An 18,787-nucleotide genomic window follows, 5' to 3' on the forward strand; every position below is an offset into this window, starting at 1 on the left:
TCTTGGATATGTAATAAATGTTCATAAATGTACCAAGCAAACACGTACATAAATATATAAACAACATGTCTGGAGCAGCACAGGAAGACCACCCCGAAACCATTTTGACTCCCAAACCGACCACATGTTTTCTCTACAAGGAGGGAGGGGGTGAGGGAACTTTCCCATTGTCTCAGGAATTGGGTAATCACCATCTCAAAGGAATGGCCAGACTACCAGGAAAGGCAATCAGATAAGGCATTATCAGATAACCTGGCAGACAGGAAAAACAACAACATTCAAATTTCTGTTGTAGACCCCCTTTTCTGTGATATAGGTATGATGTTTGTGGGGGGTGGTCTTGGGTTACACCCCTTCTGTGATGTATGTATGATGTATGGAGGGGTGGTCTTGGGCTCCAGGGCAGGGAATTTAAAATGTCTATATAAGGACAGGCACAACTGGGTTCTGGGTCTCCTCTTCCCTTCTGCATGTGGGGGAGCACACTGTTGCAACAGCTTTAATAAAGATCAGGCTTACTAGCTGCTTTGCTTCTCAATATTCTCTGGTTGGCCTCTGTTATTTTCTCCTACCAATAGGAAGAAGAAGAAGAAGAGTTTGGATTTGATATCCCGCCTTTCACTCCCTTTAAGGAGTCTCAAAGCGGCTAACATTCTCCTTTCCCTTCCTCCCCCACAACAAACACTCTGTGAGGTGAGTGGGGCTGAGAGACTTCAGAGAAGTGTGACTGGCCCAAGGTCACCCAGCAGCTGCATGTGGAGGAGCGGAGACGCGAACCCGGTTCCCCAGATTACGAGTCTACCGCTCTTAACCACTACACCACACTGGCTCACATAAGGAAACCCACATAAGGACTCTATATGGGCTCTTGGATATCCCATAAGGGGAAAAGGGCAGATTTTGTTTACAACAGGTCCAATTGTCAGCCCTGACTGGTAGAACTGGGAAGGGACAGCAGTAGTGCAGAGACAAGGGCAGCCTTAACGTCTGTGGTTGTAAGGAGCATCACACAGCGGCTGCAAGAGGCAGCAGAGTACAGACCTCAAATCTGTTCATGGGAGAGATTTTTTTTTTTTTAAAAAAAAAAGGAGGGGAAGAGTGCCTCTGGAAATCTTTGGAAAGCATTGCCCTCTCTAATACGGCTAGAGAAGGTATCGCTTCCAGACAGGGTTGATTTTTGCAGCCTTTTTAAAAAGTTAATTAAAACTACTTAAACAAATTGGTCCAATTTTGGTCCAATTCCCCAGCTTAGGGACTGTCAAAGGGAATGGCTTCACCTGGCCTGCTGCTATGCAAACTGCTGAGGGAGCTGCGACAGCCAAGAGACTTCCTAACACTTCCTAACAGGAAAAGACAAGAAGTGTCTCTGACAGCAGCCTAATCTGACCTGCCCTGTCATTGTTAGCAGCAGAATAAAGCACCCTTCTTACATCTGCAGCTTGGACCACTTCCAGACTTTAAGGAACAGGAGGATCGAGAAAGAGAAAGGGGGCTGGACTAGAAGGGGCCTGTGTAGTTTTGGCTCAGCTGGAGTCTGCTTCTGGGTCATAGCTGTCAACTTACAGATTTGAAAATAAGGGACCAGCAGCCAAAACAAGGGATCAACAATTACTTTTATAAAATGTCTATTTTGTTGCGTGCAAATGGCTTTAGATACATATTAGGTCCATAAATTACCATATAGCATATATTCAACACAAAAAACAGCAACAATTTGTTGTTGACAAAGCACAGCTGGACATAGAAAGGGCCCCATTACCTTCAGTAGCTTATTTAAGGGACATCATCAATAAGGGACAGCAGCGGGATATGGCCCTGGGATAAGGGACTGTCCCGCCAAATAAGGGACACTTGACAGCTATGTTCTGGGTTCCCACATCCCCCAAGCCTGGCCAAGGCCCATCTGAGAAATAATAGCCTGTGAGGTCACTCTGAGGAAGAAGATTGGATGACAGATGCTAAATACCGGTATGTGTCTGATATCTGCCTCACACCTTTTTGCAGGCCATTCACCTTACAAAAGGGGGGGGTATTTATGACCTTTCACATATGATAGCCATATGTCAAATGGGATAGCCCAAGCCCCTCTGCTTTTATTACTTTTTTTAAAAAAAGCTTTCATGCTGTAGCCATCCAACAGCAAGAAAGGAGAAAGGATGGTTGCCCATAGGGGCTGTCAAGTCAGAATTCCCCGTGGAATGACAGTAAGATCATAAGAAGGTCTTTAGGGGAGGAGCTTTCAGATATTTGGGGTCTGCATCATTTGGAGCTTTAAGCACTGAGTCAGGCACCTTAAATCAGGTCCGGAAACCAACCGGCATTGTCACACCTGCATTTGAAGCACTGAAAATAAGGTTTCAAAATTGGCTGAACGGGGTTCTGCTCTTCGTGGAATCCGGTCTCTAATTCTACCCCTTCTCCCTCCTTTGTGAGTCCTCTGATTAACCCTTGAAAATGTTTAAAGATCTCGCTGCATAATGAACTCTGTGCACCGACAGGAGAAGACACACAATTCTCAAATGGGGGGGGGGGAGTTACTGGCAAAACTCTATTTGGCACAGGGAGCTACATTTCATTATTTACGTGCAATTAGGTGCATTTAAGAAGATGCAGTGGCGAGCAAGTTTTCTTTCCTCTAGTTTGTGAGCAAAACACATAAATGAATGGTTTTGTCGGGGGTTGGTTTCAGAAAGGGGGGGAAAGTGCCTTTAAAAACGAACAGGAAGAAGTTTGCTTGCTTGCTTGCTTGCTTGGCTCGTGAGGGCTAAAGGCTGGCACTTCACTGAGTTGAGCAGGAAGCCCGGTTTTTTCTCCCGTCTTTTTTTTAAAAAGTGTCGGCCGTGTACCGAACTGTGATAAGACAAGGGAAATAGGCGAGGGGGATTAAAAGGGGGGAAAGGGCGCGCGAGGATTCGACTGCCATTCCACCGGCTCGGGGAGGCACCTCCAACTCCCAAGAGACCTGTTGGACATGCGTGCAGTGGCGGAGCTTCGTGCTCCGGGACGCGAGGCAGGAAACGGAGGCGGGGGCGGGGGCGGGGCTGGGGCGCGTTCTGAGGCCACCTATAAAAGCAGTCCGGCAGGAGGACTCGGCAGTGCCGGGCGGCGGGCGCTGCGACTCTCCAACAAGCTGCCATTCTCCCCGAAGGCGCGCTCCTCCCTTATCGCCCGAGGCCGACGGATGCTCACCGAGGCCCTGCCGCGATGTAAGCAGAGCCTTGTGGGGATGGGGGTCTTATCCCTGCGAGTGGGGGTGGCTGGGTGGTGGGGGTAGTAGCCCTTTTCTCCCAGGCATCATATGCAGGGGCGTCGGAAGGGGAGTGGGGGCGTCCCACCTGGTGTCATTCCTGGTGGGGGGGGGACAAAAAGGCACACCGCGGGAGGGTGTGTGTGCTTAAACTGGCGCTTTGCCTCTGATCGGAGGAGCCAAATTATAGGGGCAGACCCCCCCCCATTTAAGAAGGGGCCGCGACCCCACAAAGTCCATAGGTATTGCCATTCAAACGGTGGGCGTGCACCACACCTTGTCATTGATTATGGGGCGGGGATTACCTGTCGCCTTCCGTGCAAAAGTAGTTTATTCAAGCGGGCACCCAGTGGCGTAGCGTGGGGGGTGCAGGGGGGCCGGCCGCACCGTGCACAACATCTGGGGGGGGGCGCGCTCGCACTCGCAGCTCTCTGCCCCTACCTGGCTCACTCACTCTCTCTCACTCAGTGCTGGCTGTGCGAATCCAATCCGAGCCGCCGGGTCGCCGCCAGGTGTGCAGTTAGGGGGCGCAAATTACTTGCCTTGCCCAGGTGCTGACAACCCACGCTAAGCCACTGCTGGCACCGCTGTTTGATAGTGATTGCTGTTGCGCCCCTCTTCTGTTCGTTTTTCATTGAAGGTGTGCGCACAGCAGTGGCGTAGCGTGGGGGGTGCAGGGGGGGCCGGCCGCACCGGGCGCAACATCTGGGGGTTAGGGAAATCCACGGGTTAGGGGGGCGCAAATCCATGGGTTAGGGGGCGCAAATTACTTGCCTTGCCCCGGGTGCTGATAACCCACGCTACGCCACTGGCGCACAGACACGCGGACAGAAATGCGCCCGGGCGAGCTCAGAGAGGGAAAGGGCCAATGGAGGAGAGAGGGCGAGTGGGAAAGACGTAGCCTAGATAACATCCCAGATTCGTAAGCTTGGCCATCCCAGATTCGTAAGTGTGGCCATTCCAGAGTGGGATTTCAGTTTGCTTTTCAGATGCACAAACAGGCGGGGAGGAGGGGGGTCAGAGAAGAGAGAAGGTGGCACCTCTGATCCCAGAGGCCTTCAGGATAGTGGGCTCCGGCGGTGGCGGTAAGCGTGCTCGGACGCGGAGATTCCTCCAGTTAGGCTACCGTGGTGGCATGAGAAAGTACCCACTGGAAGGGACATAATATAATAATTATTATTATTATTATTATTATTTATTTGTTTTCCACCCATCTGGTTGGGTTTCCCCAGCCACTCTGGGCGGCTTCCATAGAAACCAAAAATACAGTAAAATATCACACGTTTAAAACTTCCCTGATCAGGGCTGCCTTAAGATGTCTTCTGAATGTCAGGTAGTTGTTTATCGCTTTGACATCTGATGGGAGGGCGTTCCACAGGGCAGGTGCCACCACCAAGAAGGCCCTCTGCCTGGTTCCCTGTAGCTTTGCTTCTCGCAATGAGGGAACCGCCAGAAGGCCCTCGGCGCTGGACCTCAGCGTCCGGGCAGAATGATGGGGGTAGAGACGCTCCTTCAGGTATACTGGGCCGAGGCCATTTAGGGCTTTAAAGGTCAGCACCAACACTTTGAATTGTGCTTGGAAAGGTACTGGGAGCCCATGTAGTTCTTTCAAGACTGGTGTTATGTGGTCCCGGCGGATGCTCCCCGTCACCAGTCTAGCTGCCGCATTCTGGATTAGTTGTAGTTTCCGGGTCACCTTCAAAGGTAGCCACACGTAGAGCGCATACAAAAAGCCCTGCAAGCCAGTCTGTTGCTGGTGGACATGGTGGCCTGCAACAACTTTTTCGCGGAGTTGCGCACTGCTGTTTGTCCACACTGCAGGTTGATCCGGGGCTGAGAGAGAAACTTGCAACAACCCTGCAGTGTAGAAACGCTCTTCTGGAGTGGTGGCTGCGGCGGGACTGCATTTCCAGCCGAAACACAAACCTGCAGGCTGCAGGGAAGGTCAGTCAGCCTCAGTTTCCCTCCTCTGGATCATAGCTGTCAATCAAGCCTCACCTGTCCCGGGGACAGTCTACGGGATATCTAAAACGGCGCTGGAATAAGGGAATTTCCCGCAAAAAAGGGAAGGTTGACAGCTATGCTCTTGATCAAGCTCAACTTCACGGTCAGAGAGAGAGCGAGAGAGAATGCCCAAACACGGCTATTTTAAAATACTGGATCTCTCATTGGGTTTCTATGGGTATGGGCAGGTTTGCTTCTGATGTAGGAGAGAGGGAATGAAATCGGAAGCCAAGCGGATCACTCTACTTAACTTCGTATGCCTAGGTGCTCATCACAAGTATGAGTAGCCAATGGCATCATGGAGATAAGAATGCTATAGAGCAGCCGCTGGCGGCGTGATTCAATAGAAAAGCGCGCCAAGGAAAGCCGGCTGGCTCAATCCAGTCGAAGGCAAGGCGGAGCCCCATCTGAGTTGACACGTACTGGTATTTTGGATTCCCTCGCCTCTCACAGCCCGATCGGCAGGCAGGAGGTGGGCAGGGTGCTTAAAGGAGCAGAAAACTACAAGTGATGACGAAACTGCAGTTCTGGAGGTGCTTTAAAAAGTTTGCCACTGTCTGTGTAACAAGATGTTGCTTGGCGAATGCGCATGGACAGGAGCCTTAAAGCCATTTTTTTTTTTTTAAGTTAGATACTGGGGTGATGCACAGTATTAAAAGATAGAACTTGATTTATGTTTCTACCCCTCTCACGTCCTTCTCACATGCCGTCAATTCCACAGGTTTACTTGGAATCAAAGCACTTTCTGCTTCCTCTCTCGCTATTTAGGACGAGCGCATAAACAAATATAGGAAGTCCCTAAAACCCGCGAGAGGGGAGGAAAGTATGGGGACAGAAACCAGAGGCATTAGATGGGATAGAACCGATTTGGAGGCTGTTCTGTTGGCAGCCCTCTGGGTCTCCCTTGGGACTCATTTACAGTGGTACCTCGGGTTACGTACGCTTCAGGTTACAGGCTCCACTAACCCAGAAATAGTGCTTCAGGTTAAGAACTTTGCTTCAGGATAAGAACAGAAATCGTGCTCCAGCAGCGCGTCGGCAGCGACTGGCCCCATTAGCTAAAGTGGTGCTTCAGGTTAAGAACAGTTTCAGGTTAAGAATGGACCTCCAGAATGAATTAAGTACTTAACCCGAGGTACCACTGTATCTCACACCCATTCTTTTGGCCTGACTGGAATGTGGCTTCGAAATCCAAATGCTTGCCTGCCTGCGTCAAGAACAGAGAGAGGTGTGAGAGTAGTGTATAAACTAGCTTAAGACCATAAGAATAGCCTGCTGGATCAGGCCAATGGCCCATCTAGTCCAGCATCCTGTTCTCACTGGGGCCAGTCGGATGCCTGTGGGGAACATCAGTGCAAGAGCATTCTCACCTCCCATTGTTTCCAGTAGGGTTGCCATATTTCGAAAAGTGAAAATCCGGACAGCACTTTTCAGCGATTTCCGAACAGACACTGCTTAAGGGGGCTGAAAACCGGCTATGACAGGGAAATTCCAGGTGTATGTTGTTGTTGTTGTTTAGTCGTGTCCGACTCTTCATGACCCCATGGACCAGACTACACCAGACACTCCTGTCTTCCACTGACTCCCGCAGTTTGGTCAAACTCATGCTGGTGGCTTCAAGAACACTGTCCAACCATCCCGTCCTCTGTCGTCCCCTTCTCCTTGTGCCCTCCATCTTTCCCAGCATCAGGGTCTTTTCCAGGGAGTCTTCTCTTCTCATGAGGTGGTCAAAGTATTGGAGCCTCAGCTTCAGGATCTGTCCTTCCAGTGAGCACTCAGGGCTGATTTCCTTCAGAATGGATAGGTTTGAGCTTCTTGCAGTCCATGGGACTCTCAAGAGTCTCCTCCAGCACCATAATTCAAAAGCATCAATTCTTTGGCGACCAGCCTTCTTGATGGTCCAGCTCTCACTTCCATACATCACTACTGGGAAAACCATGGCTTTAACTATACGGACCTTTGTTGGCAAGGTGATGTCTCTGCTTTTTAAGATGCTGTCTAGGTTTGCCATCGCCTTTCTCCCAAGGAGCAGGCATCTTTTAATTTTGTGACTGCTATCACCATCTGCAGTGATCATGGAGCCCAAGAAAGTAAAATCTCTCACTGCCTCCATTTCTTCCCCTTTTATTTGCCAGGAGGTGATTGGCCCAGTGGCCATGATCTTCGTTTTTTTGATGCTGAGCTTCAGACCATATTTTGCACTCTCCTCTTTCACCCTCATTAAAAGGTTCTTTAATTCCTCCTCACTTTCTGCCATCAAGGTTGTGTCATCTGCATATCTGAGGTTGTTGATATTTCTTCCGGCAATCTTAATTCCGGCTAGGGATTCATCCAGTCCAGCCTTTCACATGATGAATTCTGCATATAAGTTAAATAAGCAGGGAGACAATATACAGCCTTGCCATACTCCTTTCCCAATTTTGAACCAATGAGTTGTTCCATATCCAGTTCTAACTGCAGCTTCTTGTCCCACAACTTCAGACAATACCAATGAGACGGAAACATGGAAGGTGCCTAAAGAAGCCACGGTGGCTATCTAAAGAACTTTTAACTGAGTTAAGATTAAAAAAGGATGTGTACAAAAAATGGAAAAGGGGGGAAACCACCAAAGAGGAATTCAAACAAATAGCCAGCACGTGTAGACACAAAGTCAGAAAAGCTAAAGCACAGAATGAATTCAGGCTTGCTAGAGAGGTTAAAAGCAACAAAAAAGGCTTTTATGGGTATGTTCGTAGCAAAAGGAAGAACAAAGAAACAGTGGGGTCACTCAGAGGAGAAGATGGTGAAATGCAAACAGGGGACACAGAAAGGGCTGAACTCCTCAATGCCTTCTTTGCCTCAGTCTTCTCCGATAAAGAAAACAATGCCCGACCTGAAAAATTTGGAGCAAATGATTCAGCAGAGGAAACACAGCCCAGAATAACTAAGGAGATAGTACAAGAATACTTGGCTAGTCTAGATGTATTCAAGTCTCCAGGGCCAGATGAACTGCATCCAAGAGTATTAAAAGAACTGGCAGATGTGATCTCAGAACCACTGGCAGTCATCTTTGAGAATTCCTAGAGAACAGGCGAAGTCCCGGCAGACTGGAGGAGGGCAAATGTTGTCCCTATTTTCAAAAAGGGGAAAAGAGAGGACCCAAATAATTACCGCCCAGTCAGTCTGACATCAATACCAGGGAAGATTCTGGAGCAGATCATTAAGCAAACAGTCTGTGAGCACCTAGAAAGGAATGCTGTGATCACCAATAGTCAGCATGGATTTCTGAAAAATAAGTCATGTCAGACTAACCTGATCTTGTTTTTTGACAGAATTACAAGCCTGGTAGATGAAGGGAATGCAGTGGATGTAGCCTACCTTGATTTCAGCAAGGCATTTGACAAGGTGCCCCATGATATTCTTGTAAAGAAGCTGGTAAAATGCGGACTTGACTATGCTACCACTCAGTGGATTTGTAACTGGCTGACTGACCGAACCCAAAGGGTGCTCATCAATGGTTCCTCTTCATCCTGGAGAAGAGTGACTAGTGGGGTACCACAGGGTTCTGTCTTGGGCCCGGTCTTATTCAACATCTTTATCAACGACTTGGATGATGGACTCAAGGGCATCCTGATCAAATTTGCAGATGACACCAAACTGGGAGGGGTGGCTAACACCCCAGAGGACAGGATCACACTTCAAAACGACCTTGACAGATTAGAGAACTGGGCCAAAACAAACAAGATGAATTTTAACAGGGAGAAATGTATTGCACTTGGGCAAAAAAAATGAGAGGCACAAATACAAGATGGGTGACACCTGGCTTGAGAGCAGTACATGTGAAAAGGATCTAGGAGTCTTGGTTGACCACAAACTTGACATGAGCCAACAGTGTGATGCGGCAGCTAAAAAAGCCAATGCAATTCTGGGCTGCATCAATAGGAGTATAGCATCTAGATCAAGGGAAGTAATAGTGCCACTGTATTCTGCTCTGGTCAGACCTCACCTGGAGTACTGTGTCCAGTTCTGGGCACCACAGTTCAAGAAGGACACTGACAAACTGGAACGTGTCCAGAGGAGGGCAACCAAAATGGTCAAAGGCCTGGAAACGATGCCTTATGAGGAACGGCTAAGGGAGCTGGGCATGTTTAGCCTGGAGAAGAGGAGGTTAAGGGGTGATATGATAGCCATGTTCAAATATATAAAAGGATGTCACCTAGAGGAGGGAGAAAGGTTGTTTTCTGCTGCTCCAGAGAAGCGGACACGGAGCAATGGATCCAAACTACAAGAAAGAAGATTCCACCTAAACATTAGGAAGAACTTCCTGACAGTAAGAGCTGTTCGACAGTGGAATTTGCTGCCAAGGAGTGTGGTGGAATCTCCTTCTTTGGAGGTCTTTAAGCAGAGGCTTGACAACCATATGTCAGGAGTGCTCTGATGGTGTTTCCTGCTTGGCAGGGGGTTGGACTCGATGGCCCTTGTGGTCTCTTCCAACTCTATGATTCTATGATTCTATGATTCACATAGAGATTTCTCAGGAGACAGATGAGGTGGTCAGGCACTCCCATTTCTTTAAGAACTTGCCATAGTTTGCTGTGGTCGACACAGTCAAAGGCTTTTGCATAGTCAATGAAGCAGAAGTAGATGTCTTTCTGGAACTCTCTAGCTTTCTCCATAATCCAGCGCATGTTTACAATTTGGTCTCTGGTTCCTCCACTCAGCAACTAATATTCGGAAACACTGCTGCCCTCAACTGGACAGGTGGCTAGTAGCTTTTCTCTTTCCATTTTCTTTGTGCCATGCATAATTTCATAAACTTCTATAGATGTACAGCTTATGTACAAAGGCAAAAATTACAGTAGCTGCCCTGCTGCCCTTTGCTTCTAGCTCTGTGGAAGGCGACACCCTCCACTAAGTAGCTGAGAAGGAAATTTGAGGGGGAAAGATTCCCCACCTCTCTTCTTTGCCATGGCTACTTGAGCGTGCTCAGACCTCAATGTATTTTTTAAAATATTTTTTTGAGGGGGTTGTCCTCTTCACTTAAATATTTGTACCTCTGCAAACCTCAATTTTTGATACCTCTTGTTTCTCATAAAGGCGTCTGGTGCTCCTAATAGCATGTAGGCAAGCAAGGGTTGTTTTGCTTGTAAATAAGATTTTCTATTATCTTTCTGAAGGTTGAAAGTTCTGCTGGAAGGTGAGCCAAAAATGGTGGAACAGGCCAATACCTACGAGAAACCTGTAAATGGAGCAGAGCAAGTTACGCTTTTGCTTCAACAGAATGGAGCAAGTTACAACTCTGAACATTCAGAGAGGAGAGAAAATTCTGGTAAGAAAGTTAATGCTGATGCTTGAAAAGTATTAAGGTCCCAGGTCACAGAGAGGTTAGGCTGGCCTCAACTAGAGCCAGGGCTTTTTCGGCTGTGGCTCCAATCTGGTGGAACGCTCTGTCACAAGAGACTAGGGCCCTGTGGGACTTGACATCTTTCCACAGGGCCTGCAAGACAGTGCTGTTCCACCAGGCCTTTGGTCAGGGTGCAGCCTGACTCCCTCCTTTCGCAATCTTCACAGAACTTTAGCTGAATGGTTGCCTTCAATTTGATTTTAATTAATTTTTTATAATGAAATGTTTTTAGAATGTTGCACTATTTTATTGTTGTTAGCCGCCCTGAGCCCAGCTTCGGCTGGGGAGGGCGGGATATAAATACATTTATTATTATTATTTATTATTTAGACGTAGACTGGAGACAGATTGTAGTTGGTTCTGGGTTTTTTTTAAGAGCAAGCTCTTAAAAATCTCTTTTTAGAGAATGCAAAGTCATTCCATTTTGTAAGCCCAGCCTATGTAGCCAAGGGTGGTGATGGGCCATATTCACAATAGTGTGGCTGAAAATGAAAGTGGACCATTTTCAAAAGAAACAAATAACTTTCACAGAGACTTTGTTACCAACTGAAGTGAAGGGAGTCAAATATCCAGTGAGCTTGCCAGACAGCATTAATGAAAAATCACCTGTAGCCATTGTGATGATTTAATAGCCCAGAAGTCTGAAAAGTGTTTCAAGTTAGCAGAATAATGAATGACTGCAGCCAAGACAGTGTGAATGATACACTGCTGTGGAACCACGATTTGTGATATTTGGTGCAAAATCCAACTTTATCAGAATCCCACATTTTATTCTTTTTTAAAAATAAAGTTTCTAGTCCATATAATTCCATGCCAGAATGCCTACTCAGTCTTGGAAGCAAAAGAATGGCTAAGAAGGTTTTATTTAACAGCCAGGGTGGTTGTGGTGGTGAATCTTCATTTATCTGCAAAGCTTTTTAATGCTAATATGTTGAGCTTGCATAATCTATACAGATTTCAGAATTGCATATAACTTTGATCACTTTGGTGCAAAAACTTGGGAGGGTTGTGTGGTTTCGGTTTGTTTTAGTGCAGAATACTCACAAAACTGTCCAAAAGATTATTGATTACGAAGCAGACATCTAATATATGCATTGCGCGCGCGCTCTCTCTCTCTCTCTCTCTCTCTCTCTCTCTCCTCCTTGTAGTTGATGAAAATAAACCAGAGGTGGCGAAGAAGGAGAAAATTTATAAAGTTCTCTTAGCTGTCTCCGTTTTCTTACTTATCAGCCTTTCAGTTGCCATTGGTGAGTTGTGTTCCCTTGTTCTGTTTCCTTGACTGCCACCTTGTGGTCATTGTTTGCTTCTGTGCCTTAACAGGCAGAACAGTGGGACCTTGGCAAACACGTGCTTCTATGTCTGTTTGCCAAGGTAACACAAATGTGGAGGAAACAGGTGGCAATCTCAGGGAGATGGGGCTCCTCTTCCATGTAACAAATTTTCCCCTGAAAATGCTTGCCCGTGAATTAGTGTTTTGCAGTGTGCAGAGGACCGCAGCCTTAGCTTCCGTAAGACCAGCAGGAGACGGCTCTGGCAATGACTATAATGTATCACGGTTTTAGGACTACAATGCCCACTTGACTGATCAATGGAAAGCCTTTTTAATCAACTAAAAATGTCTCCCGTGTTTAATCAGGTCAGCAGCCCCCCCCCCATTTAATATTAACACTTCCAAAAATTGTGGGCGTCAGGCACCATTTTAGAAGAGGCTTTCTGTTTTGGGCAGATAAAAGACATTCCCCTTATATTGCCTTATATTGTTTGGGTTTTCCAGGCCGCAGCTGAACTTCTGGGGATGAGGGCCGCTGAGGGGCAGGGCCGGGGCGAAAAACGGGCAACGCAACAGGTGTGGTTCTTAGCTTTGTACCGTAGACCACACACCAGCTAGAGCGGTGACAGGCTAACAGGCTAACATCAGAGCCTTTAGGGAAATTGTCAAGTATAAGTGTCACTCAATTTAATACATATTGCTTGATAATTAGACTGCAGTCCTGTACCACAGGGAGGCCGAACCCTTTTTTGAGCATCATAGGAAAACCTTCCAGTATGTGTGGAACAAAGTATGTATCTACTAGTTCACTTTGCATTTAGTTCACAGTTTAATTCAATTTTATCCGAATGACCCTTGGCAAAAATTTTTTTATAAAAAAAATCAGCATCCAGAACGGTATAAGCTGCTGTGTTGATATATAAATTATATGTAAGAAGACTAAGGAAACATCAAGGCACACAGATAGTAGAATGTTTAGTTTATTTTCCCCAGCAATTATTATATTTTAGCTTCAAGGCCCAAAGAGTTTTGGAGAGTTAAGAACAAATATAAGAGAATGAACTTGAAGATGGATTAGAAATTGTGTGCTTCAGAGATTATTATTATTTTAACAAATTCAGTGAACTTTGCATTTTTTTTACTTTCTCTTCTGCTCTATTTTCTAAAGCAAAAAAGGGCTCCTTTTCCTACTTGTGTGGAAAAGCACAAAGCTATATTCTAGTCAAGCAAAAGACAAGAGGCTGGGTTTAATTCAGTGGTACCTCTAGTTACGAACTTAATTCGTTCCGGAGGTCCGTTCTTAACCTGAAACTGTTCTTAACTAGAGGCGTGCTTTCTCTAATGGGGCCTCTTGCTGCCGTTGCGTCGCCGGCACACAATTTCCATTCTCATCCTGGGGCAAAGTTCTCAACCCGAGGTAACTCTTCCAGGTTAGCGGAGTTTGTAACCTGAAGCGTTTGTAACTCGAGGTATCACTGTAGTTGCGCTAGCTGGAGCCAGCACAAGTCCCTTTAGTGGAACAAGCTTTCTTCCTGCCTGGCCCCCCTAAACAGCTTGGGGTGTGTGTCAGGAGAACCCTCAGAACAGACTGTGGGGAGGTGAAAGGGAGAAATAGCTTGAAAACACACACGTTTTTTCAATTTCCTTTATGCTAGTTTAAATTCCGCCCAGAGACTTCTGCACTCACATGTCAAAAGTCATAATTCAAGAACGCATCATAGCTGGGTGAAACCTAGGCCTGCAGCAGGGCAGGTGAGGGGGGTGGCCTGGGTCCCAAGGACCAAATATTTGAGGATTGGAGGGCTGTATTTGGCCCTATCTCTGCAGTAAGGAGTTAAACTGTGTTAGGAATGGCACCAGTCAGGAAAAGCACACAGCGATGAATAAATGGACTATGCCGCAGTGCTAGCAGACGCAGCTGTTTTCCCTCTTAATGTTAAAGTAATAGGCCTTTGTTTTCAATCACTTTCTTCAGAGCTATTGTTCTTATTCCTATGCAAAGATTTGCAAATTTAATCTATGGAATTACAAATCGGTATGTTATCTGCTCAGAAGCAAGTCCCACTGGATTTGAACTCCCAGGTCAATGGTTGTGGGATTGCAGCGTAAGTAGAGCAACAATCTTCACCTTGTCTACTCAGAAGTAAACCCTATTGAATTCAGTGGGGCTAACTGCCAAGCTAAGTGGAGTTTGGGTTATAGCTCCCTCTATTTCCAAAGCAGTAGCTGTGCAGTTATGTTAGCTGCTCTTAAATTACTTTCTTTCTTTCAGGTATCTTGTCGACACGCTTCTGCACTCACATATCAACGGATCAGTACCCTTCAGATCACAACCCCTGCCCTCAGGGCTGGGTTCTGTCAAAACCCACACCATCACATCCGCACCCTACCTGTGTCACCCCCTGCCCTCAGGGCTGGGTCGTGCATGAAGCCTGGTGCTACTATTTTTCAACTGCTGAGGCAAACTGGACCTCCAGTCAGAGCAACTGTTCTTCTTATGGTGGCTCCCTGACGGCAATCGATACTCCGAGTGAAATGGTGAGAGCCTTTCCAGTCTGCCCTGTGGACTTCATTATAAGCAAGTAGCATTTAGGCCAAGGCTGTATTGTGATTTACCAGTTAATTCAGCAGTGGGGAGCCTCAGGTCCACCACAGCTCCCAATTGATCTCAGTGCTTCTGTCCCAGTTGCCAGTCATCCCATTACATTTTATGGGTACCACAGATAAGCCTATTTCACCTCTGATCTTAACACTGACAATGACTGTTTTCCATCAGGAGGAATTGACGGCCATCATTAACTTGGATGGCATTGAAAGAGGATTAAATTAGAGAAATTAATTCGTGGAGGAGAGTGGCTAGGTTCTCCCTGCAGTGTCAGAGATAGTATTCCATTGGCCTTACTTCAATCTTTGAAGTTAGTGCTCTAGGGCTTAGCTAAGAGGAGTAGATAACGCCCGTCTGCTTGCTCTTTAGAGATTCTCTCTCAGGGGCAGGTAGAGGGATCTTTCCAGCCACTTCAACCCCGGCACTGGAGTGGAGGGGCCTCAAATATTCTTTGGGTGCACATCATCTCCCGGTCATTCAGAATTATGACATTGGACTCCTTGTGGATTCACTGCCATGCCTGAAACTTTAGTTTGCTGTATCAACCAGGGATGTTTCGTCAGCTCAGTTTGGTGCACCTCCTAGATCTACACCTCAGCTGGGTTGTGGATGAGACCCTCCTGACTGTACCATGACCTACAGAGCTCCATCTGGTGGAGGTGCAGAGCAGGGCCTTCTCTGTGTTGGTGCCTACTGTATGGCATTCGGTCCTTGTGGCATTCAGTCAGGCACCACCCGTAGAATGCTGGTTCTTCGTTACTTTGTTTATCACTGCTTTTTACCAGATATTGTGTGAATCATTTAGATATTTCTCTTTTGTGACTAAAAAGTGGTCTAAAAACATTTTAAGTGAACCATCCTGCTTTTGTAGCTTCAAACTGGACTACTGTACTGTAATATATTTTCTGTGAGGCTCCCGTGGATGAGAGTTTAGAAATACCTTTGGCTGTAAAACACAGTCCACCGTGTAATGGCAAGTGCTATATGAGGCCATAGCATATTTTGCTTGGTTGTTTCTAATTCATGTCCTGCCTTTCCACCAGATGGTGCTCAGTGTTCCAGCCTCTCTGCATAAATGGCCCTCTGGCCACAGTTACTTTGGCAGCCATCTTGCCAGATTTGTTTGAAGGGAAGATAAATTCTCCCAACAGTTTCCTTGGACGTGGGGCTTGCCATTAGCAGTTGCAGGGCCACAGCTTCTTTCTCCTCCTCCCACTGTCGCCTAAAGGTTTTTGTTTTTGTTGCCACGGCAACAGAAGCAACTGTAGGAGCATTCTGGCAGCCATTTTGTATCCCCCACAATGCCCTGGGCCCAGCATCATTTCAGGGTATGAAGCAGAGAGCAGGGAATGGCGGCTACAAAAAAACCCCTAATGAATAATATTAAAATATAAATTAGCCTTGAAGACTAAAAAAAAAGACTGTTAGTTTTTGCAGTTAGCTTTTATATTACTGTTTTTCTCAACTGCTGTGGCAAATGTTTAAGCATGTTAGTATATTTGAAGAAAATCCTGCCAAGTGCGTTGAATTTCTGAGGTTCTTCTTTTTGAAAATGATGATGTTCTGAAAAGGGTCTGTCAAATACTGAGTTGCTTCTCTCACCCCCCCCCAAAAAAAAATATTGCAGAATTTTCTACTGAAGAATAACCCAGCTGATTATTGGATTGGGCTACAGAGGGAGGAAGGACAGCCCTGGAAATGGGCAAATGGCTCAGATTTCAACCAATGGTAAGGTATCCATCTGATTCAGGTTTCCGATTATCTTGAGGCGGTTGCGTGATGAGAGATTTCCCCTAAATATTGCTCCATTAAATACACACCCAGAGAGAAAAGTTGTGTCTCTTTTTAAAAGAATCAGAAATGAAACCTCTGTCTCATGATCCGCTGTGCTGGAGGGGGCTTGGATGAGGCAGAGATGCGCCTTCTCCCATCCCTCCCATCCAGATCTCTGGCCTATGTTGGTGAGGGAGCCCTGCTGGCAAGCGGTGCCCCAATGTATCCCCCCCCCCTGAAGCTTGGTCAGTGGTAACCGTGCTAGCAATAGGCAGCAGAATCCCTCAAAACAGACTTGTTTCAAGAGCGGGGGCACAGGATCCATTGGATTCTGAAACAGTTCTGCTGCTGTCACATGATGGAGGAGGCAGTGGAGGAGGAACCCTCTCTGGCACCCGGGGTGGGGCAAATTGCCCGGTGATGCACGCACGACATCCATATGGAGTGCGCACATGCGGCATCATGTATGGAGTGTGCACGCACGGCAGCCCGTACAGTCGCCTGTATGGATGGCGCGTGAGATGTGCCCATACTGACTGTGCATGCCCTTGGCCGCTCTACAGCTGGGGGGAGGCAGGGGCCATCTTGTCAACCCCCCCCCCGAGTGGCACCCAGGGTGACCCGCCCCCTCCGCCCCCCCCCCCACTTCATACACCCCTGGATGGAGGCAGGCCAAATCTGTGCCTATTTGCTGCACCAGTTTGGGAGCTGCTCTGGCTGGTATTAAGGTAGAAGGTTAAAGGTAAAGCACCCCTGGACAGCTAAGTCCAGTCAAAGGTGACTATGGGGTTGCAATGCTCATCTTGCTTTCAGGCCAAGCGAGTCAGCATTTGTCCCCAGACAGCTTTCCGGGTCATGTGACCAGCATGACTAAACCACGTCTGGCACAATGGGACACCATGATGGAAACCAGAGCGCACAGAAATGTCGTTTACCTTCCCGCCAAAGTGGTACCTATTTATCTACTTGCACTGGCGTGCTTTTGAGCTGCTAGGTTGACAGGAGCTGGGACAGAACAACGGGAACTCACCCCATTTGAAATGCCGACCTTCTGATTGGCAAGCCCAAGCCCAAGCCCAAGCCACAGGCCTGTCAATGTAGGGGTGTTATGCTGCTCCATTAGGCCTCACTGCAGGACATTTAGTGCAGCAATGTTGTGGAACTCCCTTTCCATGGATATCTGATAGACATTGACTGTTTTGGGGTTTTGGTACCCATTGCAGACATTTTTATCCTCCTGCCTAGGAGGGTAATCCTGACTTGGTCACTGTTGATTTTGAAGCAGCATAATGTTGTTTTAACAGGTTTCTAACCAGTCCTTAATAAATTGCATATTGATACCTCGCTTGGATGCTATCTCTACTGTGTCCACATTTGTGGAATGCTCTCCCCAGGGAGGCTTGCTGGCACCATCATAACATATCTCTACGCACCAGATGAAAACATTTCTCTTCAAGCCTTTGGGAGATTCCTTGGCCTTTTAAATATATTTGTGGGAGGGGGGGTTGTATTTGTTTTCGTTTTATTAGGCATTTTGTATTCTCATGTTGCATTTTTATGTTGTATGTTATTTGGGTGAAGGGCAGTATACAAATTTTAATAATAATAATAATAATAATAATAATAATAATAATAATAATAATAATAAATGTTGCAGGTTTAGTTTTGGACCAGATGGCCACTGCGCTTTCTTAAATGCCCCAAACATCAGTTCTTCATTTTGTGAAAACAAAAGACACTGGATATGCAGAAGACCACATCTCCAAGCTTGAAGAGAGCTCAGAGTCTTCCCAGCACAAAAGCACAAAACCCCCAAACAAAAGCTTTACCAATTTCTTAACACGGTCCTAAAGAATAAGTGCCTTATTTTTGAAAGACTGGGTTGTATTATTAATTATATCCCTTTTTAAGCTCACAATTTGAAAAATTCCCAAAATGGAAAATGAGCGAGGTCCCAACTAAAGAAGAATGGCAAATTAAGCTGAGAATATGCACAACTCACTGACTTAACATATAGAAGAAGTGAACAAGAAGAACATAAATTTAGAGAAGATTGGAAAATGTTTATTGAATATATGGGGTGGAATTATATATACTTGAAAACCTTGGCAGCATTAAGATAAATTCAACAGTGTAAATAAGTTTTGATGGGTGCAATAATGGAATACTGAATGGTTTAGTTTTTGTAAAATATGCAGGGATTTATGATATGCAAAATGAACCATAGAAAGAGAAGAAGGGAAATCATTGATATTTTAGGGATGTTAAAATGAGTATTTTAAATTGTAAAACAGAAAATTATATATGATTCTTATTGCCCTTTCCGTGTACTTTATAAAAGTCATGGTATCATTGTCAGTATTTTCACTGGTACTGTCCCAAAGGGTCACATGACCAGATGTTTACATTTGTTATGAATGTCTCTTTAAACAGAAGTCAGGCTGATAAACTTCTGCTTTTTGTTCTTTCTTTCTGTCTCTCACAAAGAGGATGTGTGAGAAAGCT

The 18,787-nt window shown here is 46.3% G+C and overlaps 1 protein-coding gene and 2 long non-coding RNA genes across 3 annotated transcripts in view; 2 read left to right on the forward strand and 1 right to left on the reverse strand.

The window, feature by feature from the left end:
* LOC309337200 (C-type lectin domain family 2 member B-like) overlaps nt 1-18,787 on the forward strand; it is a gene marked incomplete at its 5' end in the record, with an annotated part of 88,968 nt that overhangs the window by 24,084 nt on the left and 46,097 nt on the right. Inside the window, one exon of the mRNA XM_081853938.1 lies at nt 10,408-10,559. Coding sequence (XP_081710064.1) covers nt 10,439-10,559 — 121 coding nt within the window. The remainder of the gene's footprint in view (nt 1-10,407; nt 10,560-18,787) is intronic.
* Nucleotides 12,780-14,442, reverse strand: LOC309337487. Its single transcript, XR_014154352.1, has 2 exons — nt 13,490-14,442; nt 12,780-13,457 (listed from the first exon to the last, which is right to left on the reverse strand). It is a non-coding gene; the product is annotated as an uncharacterized lncRNA (long non-coding RNA).
* Nucleotides 15,851-18,601, forward strand: LOC309337353. Its single transcript, XR_014154194.1, has 2 exons — nt 15,851-16,237; nt 17,940-18,601. It is a non-coding gene; the product is annotated as an uncharacterized lncRNA (long non-coding RNA).

Source organism: Podarcis erhardii (assembly GCF_964252035.2).
Source record: "Podarcis erhardii genome assembly, chromosome: 2".
Lineage (NCBI taxonomy): Eukaryota > Metazoa > Chordata > Lepidosauria > Squamata > Lacertidae > Podarcis > Podarcis erhardii.